The sequence below is a fragment of the Chiroxiphia lanceolata genome, chromosome 5 (genome assembly GCF_009829145.1).
Source record: "Chiroxiphia lanceolata isolate bChiLan1 chromosome 5, bChiLan1.pri, whole genome shotgun sequence".
Classification (NCBI taxonomy): Eukaryota; Metazoa; Chordata; class Aves; order Passeriformes; family Pipridae; genus Chiroxiphia; species Chiroxiphia lanceolata.
Window position 1 is genome coordinate 32,010,567 of NC_045641.1, and position 18,472 is coordinate 32,029,038.

Below are 18,472 nucleotides of genomic sequence, written 5' to 3' on the forward strand. Positions count from 1 at the left end.
GAGCTTCAAGCAGTTTCTACTCATGAGAGCAGCATCTTTTTGTTATTCTTTTGTTTGCTGACAGATTATCTACAGAGCAGTTCAGGGCAACAGGTTTGACTAGGGAATGCTGATAGTAATAGAGGAGACACAAGATATATATGCAAGAGGAAGAATTAGCTGCACTTAAAAGACAGGGAGCAGTGACAATGTTGTTCCATATCGATCAATAGAAAAAAATGGTAAGAGGACAAAAAGAAAATCCTCACTAGAAGAATACATTTTTCCCAGTGACTGCTTCACAACTTCTCTGAAGATCTGTCCCTTTGCTACTATAGGACAGAAGGACTCAATTACAAGCACTGACAACCAGGTCTTTACAAAGAATTGCAGCACTGTATTTCACTGGTCAGTAAGCTTTAGCTCACTGATAGCACTGCTGATCTTGTAGCATATTACATCAAAGTCTTTCTTATTTAAAACCCATCAGAGATCAGTCAATTTAAAATAAGGACTTTATAGACACCAAATGTAGCAGAAAACAAATGCCTCCTATCCCACACTCTCCCACTTAAATACAACCCATCATATAAAAAATAAAAGAACCCAAAACACTGACAAACTTTTTACGTGACTTCAGACAGATTACAGCACAACTTTATCACTGCATTAGGTGACATCTTACAAAGCTTTTATTTATATATTTATATATTTATATATATATATATTTAATAGAGGTGATGCCTTTTGGTAGAAACTTACAATTCTTTGAGTTTCTTCATTTGTGAAAATGCATTTCCTTGAACTGACATAATTGCATTGTTACTTAGATCTCTAGGAAAACAAAAGAAAAATAACATTAGAGGAAAGCAGTAATTTATTAAACTGAATATATTTAAGACTCAAGGAATAGATTGCTATTCTAGTGATATACAAAGGATCCTCAAGCTCAAAAGTGAAGGAGACACAACTAAGGAGTTTTATAGAACGCTTAATATATAACACTTTTTGCACTAATTCCAAAATACTCAGCATAACTCCAAAACCGAAGAACCTTCTAAAGATCACAGTAGCAACCATGGTAATTGTATTTCATCCGAAGTCACAAGTAAAGTTTGTTAGTCCCACTTCTATTTCAATTAGTATCAAAATTATTTTTTTCCAATTTTGGGTTAAATGTCAATTTCTACTACTTACAAGTGTTCAAGTGCATCCAAACCAGAAAATGCTTTCTTTGTAATGGATCTAATCCTGTTTCCTTGGAGCATCCTGAAAAATTTAAGCACATAATGCAAAGAAGATGAAATTAAATCAAGATTATTTTTGAGCTGAATAACTGTGGTTTTGGCATTTGTTTCCAAACCGTGACTAATATTCACTATTAAGCCACCTCCAATGGCTTCACTATTAAGCCACCTCCAATGCAGCAAAATCTCTCAAATCTAAAAGATATTAATTTATTTACCTTGAATAAATATCTAGATTTTACCATAATTTTAGAAAACATTTAAGGTGTACAGTTAAGTGACATGGATTATTCTAAATATATACATATAAACATCTTTTTATTTCATAGATCTGCATTTGAAAATCTCAATGAAATGAAGCCACTTCCATTGGATGCTGCATTACGTTAACAAATACTATCTTTGTCACTATGCCTTTGTCATAGGATACATTTATTATTTTGTATTATGGGAAAGCCTCATTCTTTGATAAATATTTCCAGAAGTAGTAGTAATAATTAAAATATATATATATATAATATATAATTAGTTTGACTTGAAAAATCTGAAGTTTCTTTTATAGAAAAGGAACATCTTATATAGAACAAAATGGTAAGGGAGAAAAAAAAATCACCTCACCTATGGAAAACATAACATCATTAAGTGCTGGGCTTGTACCCTGAAACACACACAAGTTAAGCTAATTTTTTTTAAGGAATGATGATATACAAATATCGTAGCAATACTCACAGCTTCCTAAGTTTATCTAGGCCAGAGAAAGCACCGTTCATATCTTCAATAGTCCAGGATATTTCATTGTTTTTCAGATCCCTGTTTAAGAGGGATGGGGAAATCAAACCACAAAAGCTATTAAAAAGAACAAGGTATATAATAAACACAGCACATTTTATTAAAAAAAAAATAAATTCTAAAATAGCTTTCTGGCAGGCTGTTTTTTTGTTTAGTCATTTTTTGTGTTTTTTAAGAGAAACTTTTCCTGACTAACTATTTCAGTTTTTACTGAGAGACTGATTCTTAGTACTTTTCTGACTGATAGTTAAAAAGATCACAAACTCAAAAGTTTTCAGAATCATTAGCAAACAAACCCCCATTCCCCTCCAAGGCTATTGAAATACAGGACTATTATAAGAGAAGGAGCATCACAGGAAGGGAAGGGATCATGCCCAAAACACATTCATGTCTTTTTACATTCATAGTATTAATACCCAGAGAACACCCAGAGAATCATTTCTACATCCCAAAACATCCACAACATTCAGTTATCTATGAAGGATAAAGAGATTAGATATTTGTGTACAGTGGTGTGTCAGCAAAGAATCAACAGGGTAGGACTAGAGGAGAAAGAAAAATCTGGGAGGAAAAGCCTAACAATTCCTAGACAACTCAAAATTCTCTGACTTCCTCTCTTTATGATCTACAACTCCCTGTATTCTTAAAAAAACATAGCATACGTCCCTTTGAAATGCATCTGTGCTAGACCCCCAAAGTATCAGTATGTGAGCAAACCCCTGGAAGTAAAGTGTTTTAGCATCCTTTTAAAAACCTAGAGGGAAAGGCAATCATTTTGCTCATCTGGCTAACAGATGGGTCAATTGTACGCAATGAGCAATTTTAACGAAGTAGAATATATTTAGATTAGTTTACTTTGTTCTTCCCCTTCTTTAAGAAATGCTATTTCAAAACATGCTCAAATGCTTAGAGCAATTGTCCAGTCAAGATAAGCATCAGCATCCATAGTAATACACAGTTTGAGTTTTGTCTTCTTATTTGTACTATGAGGGAAAATGATTTATTTAAGACACAACTATGACCCAGATCCCTAAAGCTGTGGGTAGCAGTGCTGCTCACTGCCTTCACTGCCTTTCCCATAATAATGCTACTGAAAATTCATATAATTACCACAATCCATTGTGCACAGCCTTAACAAAAGACGAACTCCTCCCTTTCCCAACTATTCTGAAAATAAATCCTACTGTAAGAGAAACATACACTGGTAAGGGTAAAGTAACAAAACGTTCTTGTATATTTCACAAGGAAAAGAACTAACTATAAATGCTGAGGGTTTTTCTTAAGATTTTTAACCTTACAAATTGAGTTTGTCAACTTACAAAATCTGTAGACTGGAAAGTCCCCTGAAGGCACAATCAGCAATGTAATTTACTTTGTTGTTTCCAATGTATAGTCCAACCAGCACGCTTAAACCAATGAAGCTTGAATCATCTAACCTTGCTAATTGATTGAATGTCAAATCTCTGCAAATTTAAGGGGAAAAAAAGCATTTTAATGTTCATCTGCAGTGCTTATTTAACTCAGATCAACCCAGGTGAATTTTTGGGGGGAGCACATCTTTTCCCCTTACAGTTATCACAAAACTACTACACCATTTTTGACCACACCGTTTGTGCATTGTTTCAAACAATTGTTTCAACAAATTACTGCAGAATGAATTTCTTTCATTTGAAAGCGACTGTTACAGCTTTTGTACAACTCCCACAGTGAAATAAAGCAGTCACAGTTGACTACAACTTCTTTCAACAAAATACAACTCTCTCATACAGAAAAGTTGTTGTCACCTTGGAAACTTTGTTATGAAAAATTCACAGATCAGTAGTAAGAAGCTCATGCTTTGACATGTACCCAGCTTTCGAAACTGGAATAGAATAAAGCTACTCACAGCTCACTGAGTTTTTGGCAAAATTCCCAGGCATCAGGACTGATCCTGCTGATGGCATTTTGACTGAGATGGAGTTGCTGCAGCATCAGCAAGCCATAAAGCCAGCCTTTGGTTACCTCTGTTAAGTTGTTATGGTCCAGCTGCCTAAAAACACACACAAACAGACAAAAGACATAAGGTTCAGAAACTCAGCAGCAGGCATGCTTTGCCACAGGTCCACATCTGACTTCATGACACTGGCTAGATAGCTGCAGCCTCTATTTACATCTAGAATTGTATACATGCATTCAGAATGTGCTGCCCTACACATTGACTACTGACTGCTTGCTGTTTTTCAAACCACACCAGAACAATTTAATTCAAAGACATCTCTAAATTTTACCAGGAAATTCTATTAATTTTGTGTAATTCTACTTAATATGTTATCAGCAGAACCTCCCAGCAGAAGTTTGATACTTACAAGACTTCTATGTTGGTCAATCCCCAGAATGCACCATCCATGAGCCTCGTAACTCCATTTCTCTGCAGCTTTAATGATTTCAAAGCTGGAAGTCCTTGGAAAGTAAGCCCATCTATTTTTTTAATTTTGTTGCGATTCAGCTCCCTGCATCAATAAAATTTACAGTTACAGTACAGTAATTTTACCTGCAAGCCAAGAACCTTTCTTCCCTCTCTGGAAAAAAAACCTTATTTAAATGCTTTTCTTGCACATAAAACACAGACAAGAAGTAATAAAAATCAAAAATTTTATTGTAATCCATTATGTTTAACCATGCTAATACTGTTCTGCCTTTTTGATACTGAGGACAAGTACTTGGTAGTTCCTTGATTTTCAGACTTCAAGAATCTCTGTAGACCTAGAATGTTATGGTTAAGCCTGTTCACAAATTTCTTCCTCCTTCTCCACAACAAGTTACACAAAAACACCTTCCCTCTTTCTCAGACGGTCTTGGCACTCACCCTTCTGCCACTACACACAGCCTTTGCAGTGTTCTCATGACCTTGCACTTTCAAGGTTAACCTAAGAGAATTTGTAATTTTTAACTCTTGACTATGTGATATGGGAATTAATTATCCAGTATTGCAAAGTATAGCCCATCCTCTTGTCTATTTCCTGGACACTTTGTAAGTTTTTATTTAAAAAAAATTCCCCAGCCTCTTTCATATTAAGTAACTTTATTAAATAACTTCATTATTTATTTGATAAAACATTTATAGACAGCGTTGTATCAATGAAGCTGAAGGTCTATTTACTCAAGCATATTGCTTATAGTCATACCTTCTGAAAGTAAGTGAATTTCCTTCATTTCACCATGAAAGAACAAAAGTAAATGACTGCTGCAGTGAACTATAAAGGTTTACTTCACTTACTATTTTCCTCATGTTTTTTTACAGGAGTATCGCTATTAGCCCTTCTCCAGCCTTTTGTGGTTTTTTTTTCTTTTAATAGGCAAACAATTTTAAACACAAAGACTACTCACATCTCACGAACATATAAGACTAGTTTTGTTCACTACAATGCTGCAGTTACAAAGGGTTGTAGTAATATATTTTTTGTATCTGTCTCACTCTACCTCTGCTTAAATTAAAGGCTAAAGTTCAAGCACTGCCAGTGTTTTGGAAAACCCAAAAACAATTAGTCAATTGTAGTTTGCACTTACAGGTGCTGCAGATGGGAGAGTTTAAACATCTTTTGAGGGATTGCTGAAATTTTGTTCCTGTTCAGTTTCAATACTTGAAGTGTGGTAGACAAGTTATCAAAGGTACCAGGCTCCATGGAGGTTATTCGATTATTGTTAAGATACCTGTTGAAACAATGCCTAGAAGTTATTTAATTATTACAGTTATTTATTAAATTCTTAATACCAAGTAGTAAGACACAAAGCTCTTGCAGTGCTTACTCATTTATAAATGGAATTTTGTTTATCATATTAATTAGAGCTCGACAGCTTATTCTATAGTCAAATACTATTTCACCAACACCCCTGCTCTAATCTGCAGGAGTGTGATAATAGAGGAAGATACCATTGCAATACCATTACTTTATTCTCATTCAGTATAGCTCCGGCATTGCATTATTCCTAAGAAAGATTCACACAAAGTCTATCAAACTCCATGTAACTTCAAACTAACCTAGCCATGGGGAACTTAAATTCATTTTGTTACATAACTATTTCTCTCAAGATACATCTATTTGTTTCATCTCAGGATAATGGCCTTTGCTTTTTTTATGAACAAAAACATCTTACTGTAACAACTCATATATTCAAGATAGCAGCTGATATTAAGGTGAACAGGTGAAAATAGCAATATTTAATGTCTGTCTAATTAAAAGATTTGAGTACATTAACAAACAGCTGCCAATCTAACTTTTCAAACAAGTTTTTTGAAAGTAACCCGAAAGAAAAATAAAATAATACTAAGTTTCACTTACAGATACTTGAGCTGTAATGATGGAAATGATGACACTTTTAGTTCTGATATGTTGTTGTTGCTCAAGTCCAAAGTTTCTAGACTCTGAAATGGCTTCAGATGTTCAGACAAAACATTGGTAATCTTGTTACTGGTCCTGAAATTTAAGGGCAGTACACAAAAGACTGTCATTTCCAGAGTAAACACATATTAACCACACAACCCTGACAAGAGTTAGTTCTTAATTCCCCTACTTGAAAATAATTTCTTGTTATATAACACTAATAAACTATATTCTCTATACATAACACTCATTTTTAGCCACCTAAAATCACAAATTGGAATACTCTAAGTGTTCATTAATATTTCTTAAAATATAATCCCAGTAAACAACAAAAAAATTGCAACATAATCCAATAACTGCAATTCATTGCTTTTAAAAAAAGATGCAAAACCCTATAGTCATCTGTTTCTGAACAGTAGAAATACCTGGTATTTGCATGGAACAGTATGTCACAGTACTGTAATGAAATGAAATGAGAGTTGTTTTCTATTTTAAGCAAATTAATATCATAAGAGCTAGACATAGTGCTTCGGGTTTCTTGAAAACTCCCTTGGCATGAAAGTCAAGACTGAATTTTCAGAAAAAAAGCAGAGCTAGAAAAGAAAAGATGGATGACAGTGCACCCCTTCTGAAACACATTCTATAATTGTGTAGTTAGACCTAGTATTTCATCCTATAGATTTTTTTAGCGAGTTGGCAAAGAACAAGATTTCCACTTATTAGAGCTCATTACAGGGGTTACGGACTTCATGTCTGGTCAAACTTCTGCTAAGCATCACATCCAATTCAACAACAAGAAGCCTGCAACTGTTTAAAGACATGGATATCCTAGTCTGCTATAAGGAACACCCCTTCTTTCACTTCCACTGGCATGTACTTTTTCCAGCGATCATACTTCCGGTTCATACCCAGCAATCTACCAGTTTTTCCATCTCAGCTGCATGTACAGAATCATACATGCATATCAGCAACGTTAACAGAGTTATTCTGGGGGAGCTAACAGTACATAGGTGAAAGCAGACCATGACCAATTAAACAAACGTTACCTGAAATGACCCTTGTTACATTGGGAAGTTCAAGTCAGTTCTAGCTGTGGTATATCCTGTACCTTGTATGATGAACTATCAAAATTTCGGAGCTTCCCCAGCTCCTGGAGATTATAGGCAAAAGCACTTTCAGTAAAACTATCAACAAGAATGCTGATTCTGGGAGATGTTTGCCTTTATTGGAAATACTTGCTCTGGATCAAATAGTAAGCCACACATTAGGATAGCATGGACAACCCTCACGTATTCAAAGGGTGTGGGGGGACTACTGCTCGAGACAAAAAATTCTTAACTCAGAAACTGAACCAGAAGTTAGATTAATGGGCCCTCTGACCACATGTGGGAATAGGTAAGTGATCTTGCAGCCCCTCCAATGCTGAGCTTGTATCATGTTTCATTCCTCAGGCTGTCTGCAGAGGTACACTGCATTTTTTAACTCTTAGTTGAAAGTATTTATAACAAATGGAAACAAATTACTTTAATAAAAAACAACAAACACCACCACCATATGTCAGTTCCACCGGCCAAATAAGACTGTGAGTTAGATAACAGGTCACAGAGCCTTGCCTTTATGCATTAGTTTGTTTATAAGGTAATTACTATCAAGGTATTAAAACTGCCAATTACTTGAGTGACGAATAAAATTTTCCTTGCAGTAAAAGTGTGCTCCAGCAGAAGCCAGCAATTTCCTGAACTGCACGCCTCCTAAATTGCAGTGTGAAAGTGTTCAGTTATAAGACGGCTTGCACAGTGCTGTCTTTGTGTCAGCACTGCTCCATAAAACAGAAATTCCTCACAACTGGTAGGATAATAGCTCCTGTATTACAAAGTTTAGTTGGACCTAATGGTACCGAATAAAACTCATACACAGCCTTCAGATTAGCACCTACACTAACTGGCAAATTACCTGACACAGACCAGGTTGCACAAAAAACAACCCTTTGTTTCAGGGAACATTTTTCTTAATCAGAGATGGCCATACTTTCCACAGGCCATACTGTGGAAAGAAAAGCAACTTCTTTTGTTCACTGAAACTGCACTACACATTGAAGTCCTAGTCCATCTTAAAACAAAAACAAACCAGCCCTCACTGCACCTTCCTGCTTACTCATATTTGTAGAAGTTACTCAATTCCAAAATAGCTCAATGGTTCACTCCCTATTGCTCCAACAGCCTCGTCCAGCTTCTCTTCAAAAAAATTTTAAGTGTGATTATTCACACCTGGAAAGAGGTTATTCAGCACTGAAGACATCCAAGTAGTTCTACTTCAAGGCCCAACTTTAGTTAAAATGGAAAACTTCAACTCTAATTTAATTTTTCTTTATAATCATCACTTAAGCAAATCGAATAAAAACAACATATCATCTTCCTCATAACTGCCAAATCACCATTACAATTAGTCATGAAGGAGATGTTTGAAAATCAGCACAATGACATAACAGTTTGTTCACTAAGAGCAGGTTGGGGGGAAGAAACCCCAAAACAAAACCTTTCCAGAGAAATGCTGTTATTGCTGTGCTCAGACAAAAGGAGCTGCACACAGCCCATTGGCTTCATTTCACAGACATTAAGGGGAAATTAGAGAAACAGAGATCCTCTGCAACAAGAGAAGCAGCACATCAAATTCTCCCAGAAGCAGACCTGCAGCAATTTGATAACCATTTCTTCATGTGCAAGGAACAGCAACATGCTGCAGCTTCCTTTCAACTTCTCCTATTACAGCTAAAGCAGCAGGAGCACCAAGCAACGAAGATAAACCCACCAAAAATATGTGCATGAATTTGAACAAGCCTTTTGCTATTTGAGTGCCTATACTCTGACTTGGAGCAAAAAAACCCCACAAGTCAACGACCCATGAGTGCATACAGCCTGATTTAATTACTTTTACTTAAGCCTGTGCAAATACCAGCCTTAGACAGAATATCAGTTTTTCATTACGGGTATGAAAAACCTTAGCTTTGCCTCTCAGTATTCATAACTTTATCACACCACTAGGCCAAAACATATAAAAGAGCCCTATCAATCATGATCTCAAGATTCATTCTATATAAACAACAGTTACAACATATCTGACATATTGACTGTACTTTCCTTGCCTCTGGGGAAATACAAAGCAGAACATAAACTTCTGTAACCATTTTGTTAGGGATCTAGTTAGCACCTTTTTAGACATAAAAGTTCTTAAGTGCTGAAACAAAACCCCAGGTTTTTTAAGATCTGAGACAGTATGACTATCTCTTGATAAAGGTTGCCAGTATGTAATGTTTTCTACCTCAGAGAAATACTGTGTAAGCTTTATAACTCTGATCCTGTAACATGGAAAACGCAACTCATGAACAGATGAACGTTCTATCTTTTGTTTCTATTTGAAATCTCAGAATAAAAATAACACTCTTGCACTTCCACCTCAGCATAACTCTTTCTTCCAGAGAGATCCTGATCTGCTGTGCTTTGAAAACCTCTTAGTACTATCATCCTGACAGGGAAAATGTGTAGGAGCCTTGAAGTGAAGCAACCTGGAATAAACAAGTTGTCTAGAAAGACAATTTTGGAGAACTGTGTTCGTGCAGACTGTTCTTCAAAACCGTAAGATGTAAAACAAGTGTTTTAACATATATGTGATTCTGGATTAATACAGTACCTCCTGTCCCTCAGCTAAGCTTTGAGAGGCAAGATATACTGAATCTGAATCTCAAACGAAATCACAGTAGAGTCTCTTGCTGGAGACTAAGAGGCTAGGTAAAGAGAAAAAAAGCACTCTGCGAGGGTTAGATGTATCCTTCTGAGCAGTGCTGAATCCAAGACACTGGGGTTCACAGATGTTTAGTTTGACCATTTTGCATTTGCATGACTTCCAGAATAGAGCTACTTTGGAGGTAGCCTTATCAGAGCACAAGCAAAGCAGACCTGACTGTCCACATCCGAGAATGTTCCCAGTGGTCTCCACTATGTGCCACTACAGCTCACAGCCTCCCTTTAAATTTTTGTTGTTTCATCTATTCTTCTCTCCACTCACCCACTGACATCATACGCCTCCTGGCATATCACCTATTGTTTCTTGCACTCCCACTCCTGCCCTCCCGAACTCCAAACTCCTGTAAGAAACAATGACGTCAACACACTGAGCAGAAGCAAATTTAAGCAAAAAGGTTAAAAAAAAAGGTACTAAAGGTGAAAGATCAAGACTGTAATTGAAAGTGTTGAGATATATATGCTTTGTGGCTTTTAGCCTAAGACTGGACAATTTTAAGGAGCACATACCAGAAGAATCTCAGTAACTACTACAAGAATAAAGAGTAAAAAGGTTCTTTTTTTCTTCAATTTCTACTCATTTGACTACTAAAATTAGCCAGACTGTAATTAACAATTACATCATTTAAATACTGAAATTATGGTTTCAAGCTGAACACTATTCTTATCAAAAAGCCCCTGATATCACAGGTTATTCTGAGTTGGAAGGGACTCACAAGGATCATTGAGTCCAACTCTTAAGTGAATGACCCATACAGTGGATTGAACCAATGACCTCAGTGTTATTAGCACCAAGTTTTAACCAACTGAGGTTATCTTGAATACCTAATGAGACTACATGCTTATCTCACCATTAAGATACTTAACCACACTGAATTAAGAAAATCTAGGATTTTTTTAATCTTTGCAACTGTTAAACATAGAAATATTTCAAGTGATACTGTTTTTCTCCAAGATAAAGCTGTCAGAAATGGAGCCAGAATTCTGGCTCACTTCCAGTTCAACTGGTAGGTCTACAAGTCTGATGCATCTTTCACACACAAGTTTCTTGAGGCAAGCGGTTGTACTTCCTTTTGAAGGTCTCCTTCATTTCATGATCCCTGCCTCTAGTTGTTCTTTCGATCCAGATGTCAGCAAGTCTCTGCTTTTATATTTTGTGGGTTTTTTGGTATGCAGGTATAAAGCAGAAATTGAAAACTCAGAACTCTGTAGGCTACTGATACCCTGTCCAAAACCTGAAACCAAAGGTTTATTGATTCCCAAATCAAACAAACTGAGAAAAGGAAAAGAGAAAGATGCAGACTGAAACAACTCTGTGATTGGAGATGTTTCCATCATCAAAAATAAGACAAAGGCAAACCCAAACTTTCAAACACATGATACTTCCATAGCAATTCTCTTCTCATTCCATCATACCAATATGAACCTAATAAAACTGTCCTTCCAAACTCCCTTAACATCCTGAAGTCTGTTTCCCATTCAGTTTTCTGGCTTTTCCAAAATAATCACGATGACCTTAGTGTGTGATGGGCAAGTGAATGTATAAGTTCATTCCTTTATTTTAACAACTGTAAACAAAAGCAATGCAGGCATAACTATTTTGGCATGAACTGAAAACAGGAATAATATCCTACTGCAGATTTGGTATACTCTGTGACTGTTAGCTAATGCTAAAGTCTTGGACAATTTTAAATATGACCTAGATTAAACCCAGTATAGTGTCCTCCAGTATTATAAATCATCTTTCTAATCTAATAGAGTTGCTATAATAGACTCTAATAGAGTCGCTAAGTAAAAACACCTATACTTTATGGCTACAGAGCCAACTTCCCTTTTGGAGGATGCAGACCAAAGTCTAGGCACTTTAGACTCCACACTCTTCTAGACCTACCCCCTAACCTCAACTGTTAATACAAGTAAGGAATGTTCTCCTATCCTTTCACTCAAGGCACAAGTCATTTCACTGCTCTACTGCAATCACCACATACCAGTCCTCTAAAATACAATCTAAATACTTATGCCTGACCTCTTAGCTTCATTCTCACTTCCCGTATTTTCCATACTGTATGTCCCACAACTTGTACCTCCTTCTTGGTAGAATTCCTACCATTCTTCCTTTTTGTCACACCAGAACAGTGGTCTCTATTTTTCTGGTCCATTATTATTCTTTTTAATTCATCATTTTCTTTAACACTGTGATCAGAAAATCATGACACATTTTTCCACTGGAAATACATCATAAAATTTGCATTCTTTTCCATTTTCATTGCAAAAGCATTCATCTAGGCTCTCACTACTTTATATTTTTACTACAACAAACTAGGTTTCTACATACTACTTCCCTTTCCCATCACAGGGCCTAAATTGTTGCCATAAAAACTGACTTTCCGTGTCTGTAAGTCTGACTAAGAAAGGTTCCTTTTCAAATTCTTTCCTTTACTTCCTCTTAAGTCTCCACACCAAATGTCAAAGATTGCAAGAACTAATTCCAGTAAGTTTCTTCGCTCTAGCTTTTTGCTCACAACTTCAGCCTAAGTCACACATGGTTTACCACCACTCTCATTTTCGGGACATTCTCCAAGAAGCCCAGTCTGGCATTCCTCTATCCTTTCTTTCAATCCTTCTTCAAAACAAACTCTTCCAGGCAGCATCCAAATCTTAATATTTCCCATAATAAAGTGGTAGCTGAAGAGATGACAAGGATGTAAAATATTTGACCAACGTTTTCTTAATATTGGGAGCCAAACTTAAGTTTAGTATGCTAGCTTTATAAACACACAATACCACTTTCTCTGGCAAGCACATAAGGGAAAGGCAACCACTTCTACTGAATGTAAGCTTTCATTTTCAGGAGTTTCATCTAAACATCTTTCTTGTGACTGTAGCTTTCTAAACGCAAACTGAGACAGCGTTCTCCTGGATTTTGCACACAGTTTCCGTGCCCAGACTACTGTGAGATAACAAAGAGGTAGACTTCTCATATCTACCCCTATTCCAAATAACCTTGCACACATGGACTGTGAAAATAACTTCTGTTTTTACAGAGGGCCCTTCACAGTGCAAACTATAACTCTTTTTTCCAAATTGCCAGCTGGGACAAATGCATAATAGATTTTGCATGTTTGCTTCAATTAGTCGAATTGTACTTTTCAAAATGATTATCTGAAGCCTGATCTACAATGCTCATTATAACATAACATACATAAATATACTTTTCCACATTTTAAACAGAAATGAACATACAATATTAAAAAAAAAAAAAATCCCTTCTAAATAGAATCAATGATTAATTGCCACTTTTCTCCAGTAACTATGTTTCTACATAAAGTTAGATAAGTAATCAGACTAATTTTGTAGTGGCTGATCAGGCTACATGTAAAGTCGAAACAATTTTGCTTACTATGAAAACTTGTGACCCCTGTGGTCACCCAGGATTGGCTACTTTACAGTCCTTTTGTCCTATTTTTATCTCCAGACCTATCTTTTCGGTTAATACTTTTTGTTCATTTACCTTTTTAAACATCCAGAACACAAGACATGTCTTCAGATGATGAATTTAAAGTCAGCACATATCGACAGAAAGACATTTCAAGGCTGTAGAAAACCCTCAGCAAAGGGGTTTGTGGATTCCGTCCATCACCTAACAAACATGTGAGAACATTTCAAGAAACTACCTCGATTTTGGTAGCTCTTTTCACTATATCAAAACTCAAAAGTGAATGGCCACTGCTTTAAAGGTTTCCTGTACAGATGGGGTTAGAAGGTTTCATCAGCAGAACCTCTACCATGTTGCATATTCTCTAATTCTCTTATGAACACAAGATTTCACATTCTGAAAAAAAAGTGAAGTAGAAACCTAATACAAACCACACATTAATGTAAAACTTGAAAAACATTCCTGAATTGTGAATCATCCATGCTCCCTTTAACTTCTGCACGGTGAATTTTGCATTTTCTAGTCTGGCTTCACTAAGACCAAATATTTGTTTGTGTTCTAGACTAACATGATCAGTCTTTACAACATAAGCCACAAGGCTATTTTCATTTAAATCACCTGCACCATATATACTAGTGCCTTTAAATATTTTCTATCCAATAAAATCTAAAATCACAAGTTTAAAACACTCCATTGTTGAAAACTAGTCTAATGCTGGAATTTCACTATGTGCACTATAGACTTGGCTATGTACAGCTTATCTAGTCTCTACAGACAGCAAAATGATTACTACATTAACATATCCTGGACATGGGTAATAAAAAACGTGTCTTTAAAATTAGTTCTACACATGTATTTTTATTAGAACAATAAAATCCAGTTAGAGAGTCAGGATACTTTAATACTCAAGGCTGTTCTGTCTCTTCAAAGTCACTTTTGCCTTCCATTTTCCACCTTACTCATGGATACAGTGCATTGATGACGTTGGATGGAGCCCACAATTACATATTTGTAAAATTCTGCAAGTAGCATGGGTTTCTTATTTAAACCATATATCCTTGAACAAACTTTAAAGAGCATCAAATAATTTGCAAACCAATATCTTTCTTCCTTATAAAGCACTAATAACACTAAAAGTAGGCAACACTTTCAGAAGAACTTTAAAGTAAAACCCCCATGCAAATGGTAGTTGTTAGTTAAACACCAAGCAGGACTTCTATACAAGGCTATTTTATTTCTATTACTTGGTTTCTCTCAATTTCTGGATTCAACCTAGATATAAAACTACAACCGTAATAGACCTAAAATGCAATACTGTTTTTTTTTTCTCATGTATCAACATCACCTATTCGGACTGATATATCTTGGATAAGGAATGCCATTAGAATGGAAGCCAAATTCAGAATCTTTGCTTGTTCTCCTGCAATGAGGGCATTAGTGCCCATTTTAATACCTGACAAAAAGCAATCCACCTATCTTGAAATGGTAAAAAGTAAATTGTTTTTTCCCACAATTTTCTACTACAATCATTTAAAGTAATTCTATGTTAATTTAACTGGTTTTATATGCACTTCAGGAACATAAATTAGAAAACATCTAACATTTTTCTTCTAGGGATAGATAAATACACCTACACTACTCCAAGGGGATTGACAGTTAGTAATTCATACTTACAAAGTCAAACTTTCAAGAAATTAGGATAGGGAATATGAATCCTACTCTTTGCTCTCTCTGGAACATATTGTATCTGTTTATGTCAGGCAGGCCAACACAGTTTCACAACATAAGGCCTCCTGACCAGATTTAGCCCAAAGTACCAGCCATATAGCTCACAGGAGTTTCCAGATTCCCAGGAGGTTCACAAGCTCTCCTATTCCATGTGACAAGATACATACTCATCACATGAATAAAATCATAGATGCATCTCCAGCCATGTAATAAGAGTGTGCCTGAATATGCTTGTATACTCGCTCACACTGACATAAGGTCTTCCCAGGGTGGTGAGGGGATGTATGCCTGCCTGATACTTTTCTCTCCCATGGTGGTCAACTCTCAACTGGCATCTGTAAAAACAAAATACTGGCATTGTTGTTTCATGTCACAGACAACTGGGACCATGAGACCGGGAACATCTGCTGCTCTGGGTTTACCTTGAATAATTCATTGTATGTAAATATCTCCATTAGGTATATATGAATTAGGTAGGTAGAAATGAGGCAGCTCCAGAAATGGAAACTACACTAACATGATAATCCACCTATGCTTGTTTATACTGCTCCAAGAATTTAGATATACACAGCTGTGTGGAGATACCCATACTATATTATGCAGACATATCAACAGTAAAATTTTCTCTGTAGGGCAAGAAAATTCTTGCAGAACAGGTAAAATTTGAAGGCTCCCAAGCTGAGTGACAATTATAAAGAAGTAAAAAAAAACTCTTGTGAGAGAGCTTCTTCAACAATAAAGATATTGGCAAGAAAAGAGGGCACCACTTTCACAGCATTCCTTGAAGACTCCTTGATAAAAAAGAACTGGCTTTTCAACTGACAGTAATGAACCAACATATACATATCTCATAAGAAATGTAATCAAATCAAGTTTCAGAAGACTAGCACCCTCTTTTCTGCTATTATTTGGAAGTCAGAACAAAGATGCAACAAGGAAACAGTGGTTTGCTCTGGAAAGTCTCCACAAGCTCCTTTCACAAAGAAGTTTAAAATCCTGGAGAAAGTCATTAGATGTTTCTTTGAAGAGTGGTTCTAAAAATTATATTCTAATTGTTCCCTATGCGTTCTCTTTGCATATAGATAGATATATAGATATATATCTATCTATATATATTGCATATATATAGATATATTAATTTAGTTTGATTCAACCCCCTTCAAATAACATCCACCATAGGAAAAAATAAATGAACATATTTTTTCATTTTTACCAAAAAAAGGTATCATTATATTGAATATTTGTCCTTCTATGCTACCACTATATTACATGTATTTTTATGCTACACAACTGCTGTATGTTTATTTATCTTCATTTATATTATTTTCTGTAAAATGAGATTTAATATATAACATCTAACCAGTGAGAAAAGGAGGCTCAGGAAAGATCTTATTACTCTCTACAACTACCTGAAAGGAGGTGGTAGCAAGGTGGGGGTCGGTCTCTGAAGTAACAAGTGATAGGACAGGAGGAAATGGCCTCAAGTTGTGCCAGGGGAGGTTTAGATTGAAATTAGGAAAAATTTCATCATAGTAAGGGGTTCTCAAGCATTGTAACAGGGTACCTAGGAAAGGGGTTAAGTCACCATCCCGGGAGGCATTTAAAAGATGTGCAGATGTGGCATTTACAGACATAGTTTAGTGGTGGACCTGGCAGCACTAGGTTAATAGTTGGACTCGATGATTTTAAAGGTCTTTTTCAACTTAAAAGATTCTGTGATTCTATTCCATGTTTTAAAGATAACTTTTGCAAAACAAACAAGATGCTTTATTTCTGAACAATACCACTCTAATTTTATGTTTTATGTTCATCTGTTTTCATACGAAACAAACAATTAACTATTGTACATCGACATTCCTAAGTTAACATATAATATTTAAATACTTAATTTCTACCACATTAATCTCAAGGAATCTCTGATGTAGTCATAGAATAGTCATTAATTCTCAGCTGTAGCACAGTTATATTCAGTAATCTCCTTTTCCACACGAAGAATTAGAGCGAGAACAAGCTAACACCCAACCAGACCAACTTTAACCGCATTGGTAGTATGATAACACTTCTAGAAATACCTTTTTTTCCCCCTCTTACGCGTCAGCATATACAGTACAGAGCAGATCTAATGAAGATCTTTCCATGTTTGACCACCTGAGTAAATGAACCAAGCCAGGGACCTAAGGATATGAAATAACCAATTCAACAGTGCCTGATAATTCTCTCAAAGGAATACAAAAATTTTTGCACAGCGGCAGAAGGACGATTTTAGGTTCATCTAAACTTGTTAGGTTTCCATAAGAAGAACTAAAGGAGACGTTAAGATAAATTCTCAACTTTGTATTCATCAGAAGTAAAACAGGAGGATATAAACCACTTTATTATGTTAATATTTCTAGCCTTGTGGTAAAAAGAACCTTAGCAAGGCGGTAAAAAAAGTATATATTCTTTAGATCAATTAGATGCTTAAAGTACAGAATGCTATGTTAGTGTAAAAATAATGTCAATGGTACTGCAAAATAAAAGATGCGCTTAAATGCAACACTTATTTGTCAGAAATCATCTGTTTTTTCTTTCATTTTTTTCAGATTTTGATCTGTGAGAAACCACATCAGTATCAAATGTCACTTAGTTCTTATTCAAACAGAGCAGTCCAGACACAGCGGCTGCACCAGCTGACTTAGCTGACCTGGGCCTAGAGTAAAAACAAACCCCTATAAATCACCAGATGTAAGCAATTGAATAGTGATCAATTTAATTAACTGAACATCCTTCCAAAATTTACTGTATTGTTTTAACCCTTCAGGTTTCTTCAAGCAAGGTAACTTGCAATTTGTATTCAAGGACAGGATTTGGCCAGAGGGCTACATGTTGACAGCTTTAGACACTTTAGATTCTCATTGATAACACGCAAATCACACACATGAAAAACACTTCTTTTCTTTTTTTTCTAATTAACAGTATGATAGTAACTATTTTTCTACAAGTTCATATTGAAACTAGATCACAGAAAAAAACCCAACTAATTTCAAGTGAAAACTTCAGGATTAAGATTTCCTTTAAAATCAACTTTTTTGGTTACAGGCCCTATATGCCTTTTGCAACTTTATACTCATATTACAAATGTTACTATGTCAACTG

General features: G+C 35.7%; 1 protein-coding gene across 2 annotated transcripts in view; it reads right to left on the minus strand.

Annotated features, from left to right (window-relative positions):
• LRIG3 (leucine rich repeats and immunoglobulin like domains 3) overlaps nucleotides 1–18,472 on the minus strand; it is a 40,440-nt gene that overhangs the window by 13,401 nt on the left and 8,567 nt on the right. The window contains exons 1-9 of one of the 2 annotated variants that reach the window (XM_032689230.1): nucleotides 8,330–8,398; nucleotides 6,335–6,469; nucleotides 5,562–5,705; nucleotides 4,361–4,504; nucleotides 3,901–4,044; nucleotides 3,335–3,478; nucleotides 1,956–2,036; nucleotides 1,177–1,248; nucleotides 742–813 (exon numbers count right to left, since the gene is read on the minus strand). In XM_032689230.1, the coding sequence (XP_032545121.1) occupies nucleotides 742–813; nucleotides 1,177–1,248; nucleotides 1,956–2,036; nucleotides 3,335–3,478; nucleotides 3,901–4,044; nucleotides 4,361–4,504; nucleotides 5,562–5,705; nucleotides 6,335–6,469; nucleotides 8,330–8,379 (986 nt within the window). In that variant the 5' untranslated portion in view covers nucleotides 8,380–8,398. Of the gene's footprint in view, nucleotides 1–741; nucleotides 814–1,176; nucleotides 1,249–1,955; nucleotides 2,037–3,334; nucleotides 3,479–3,900; nucleotides 4,045–4,360; nucleotides 4,505–5,561; nucleotides 5,706–6,334; nucleotides 6,470–8,329; nucleotides 8,399–18,472 lie in introns of those variants that run through there. The other variant, XM_032689229.1, reaches the window with a different exon arrangement.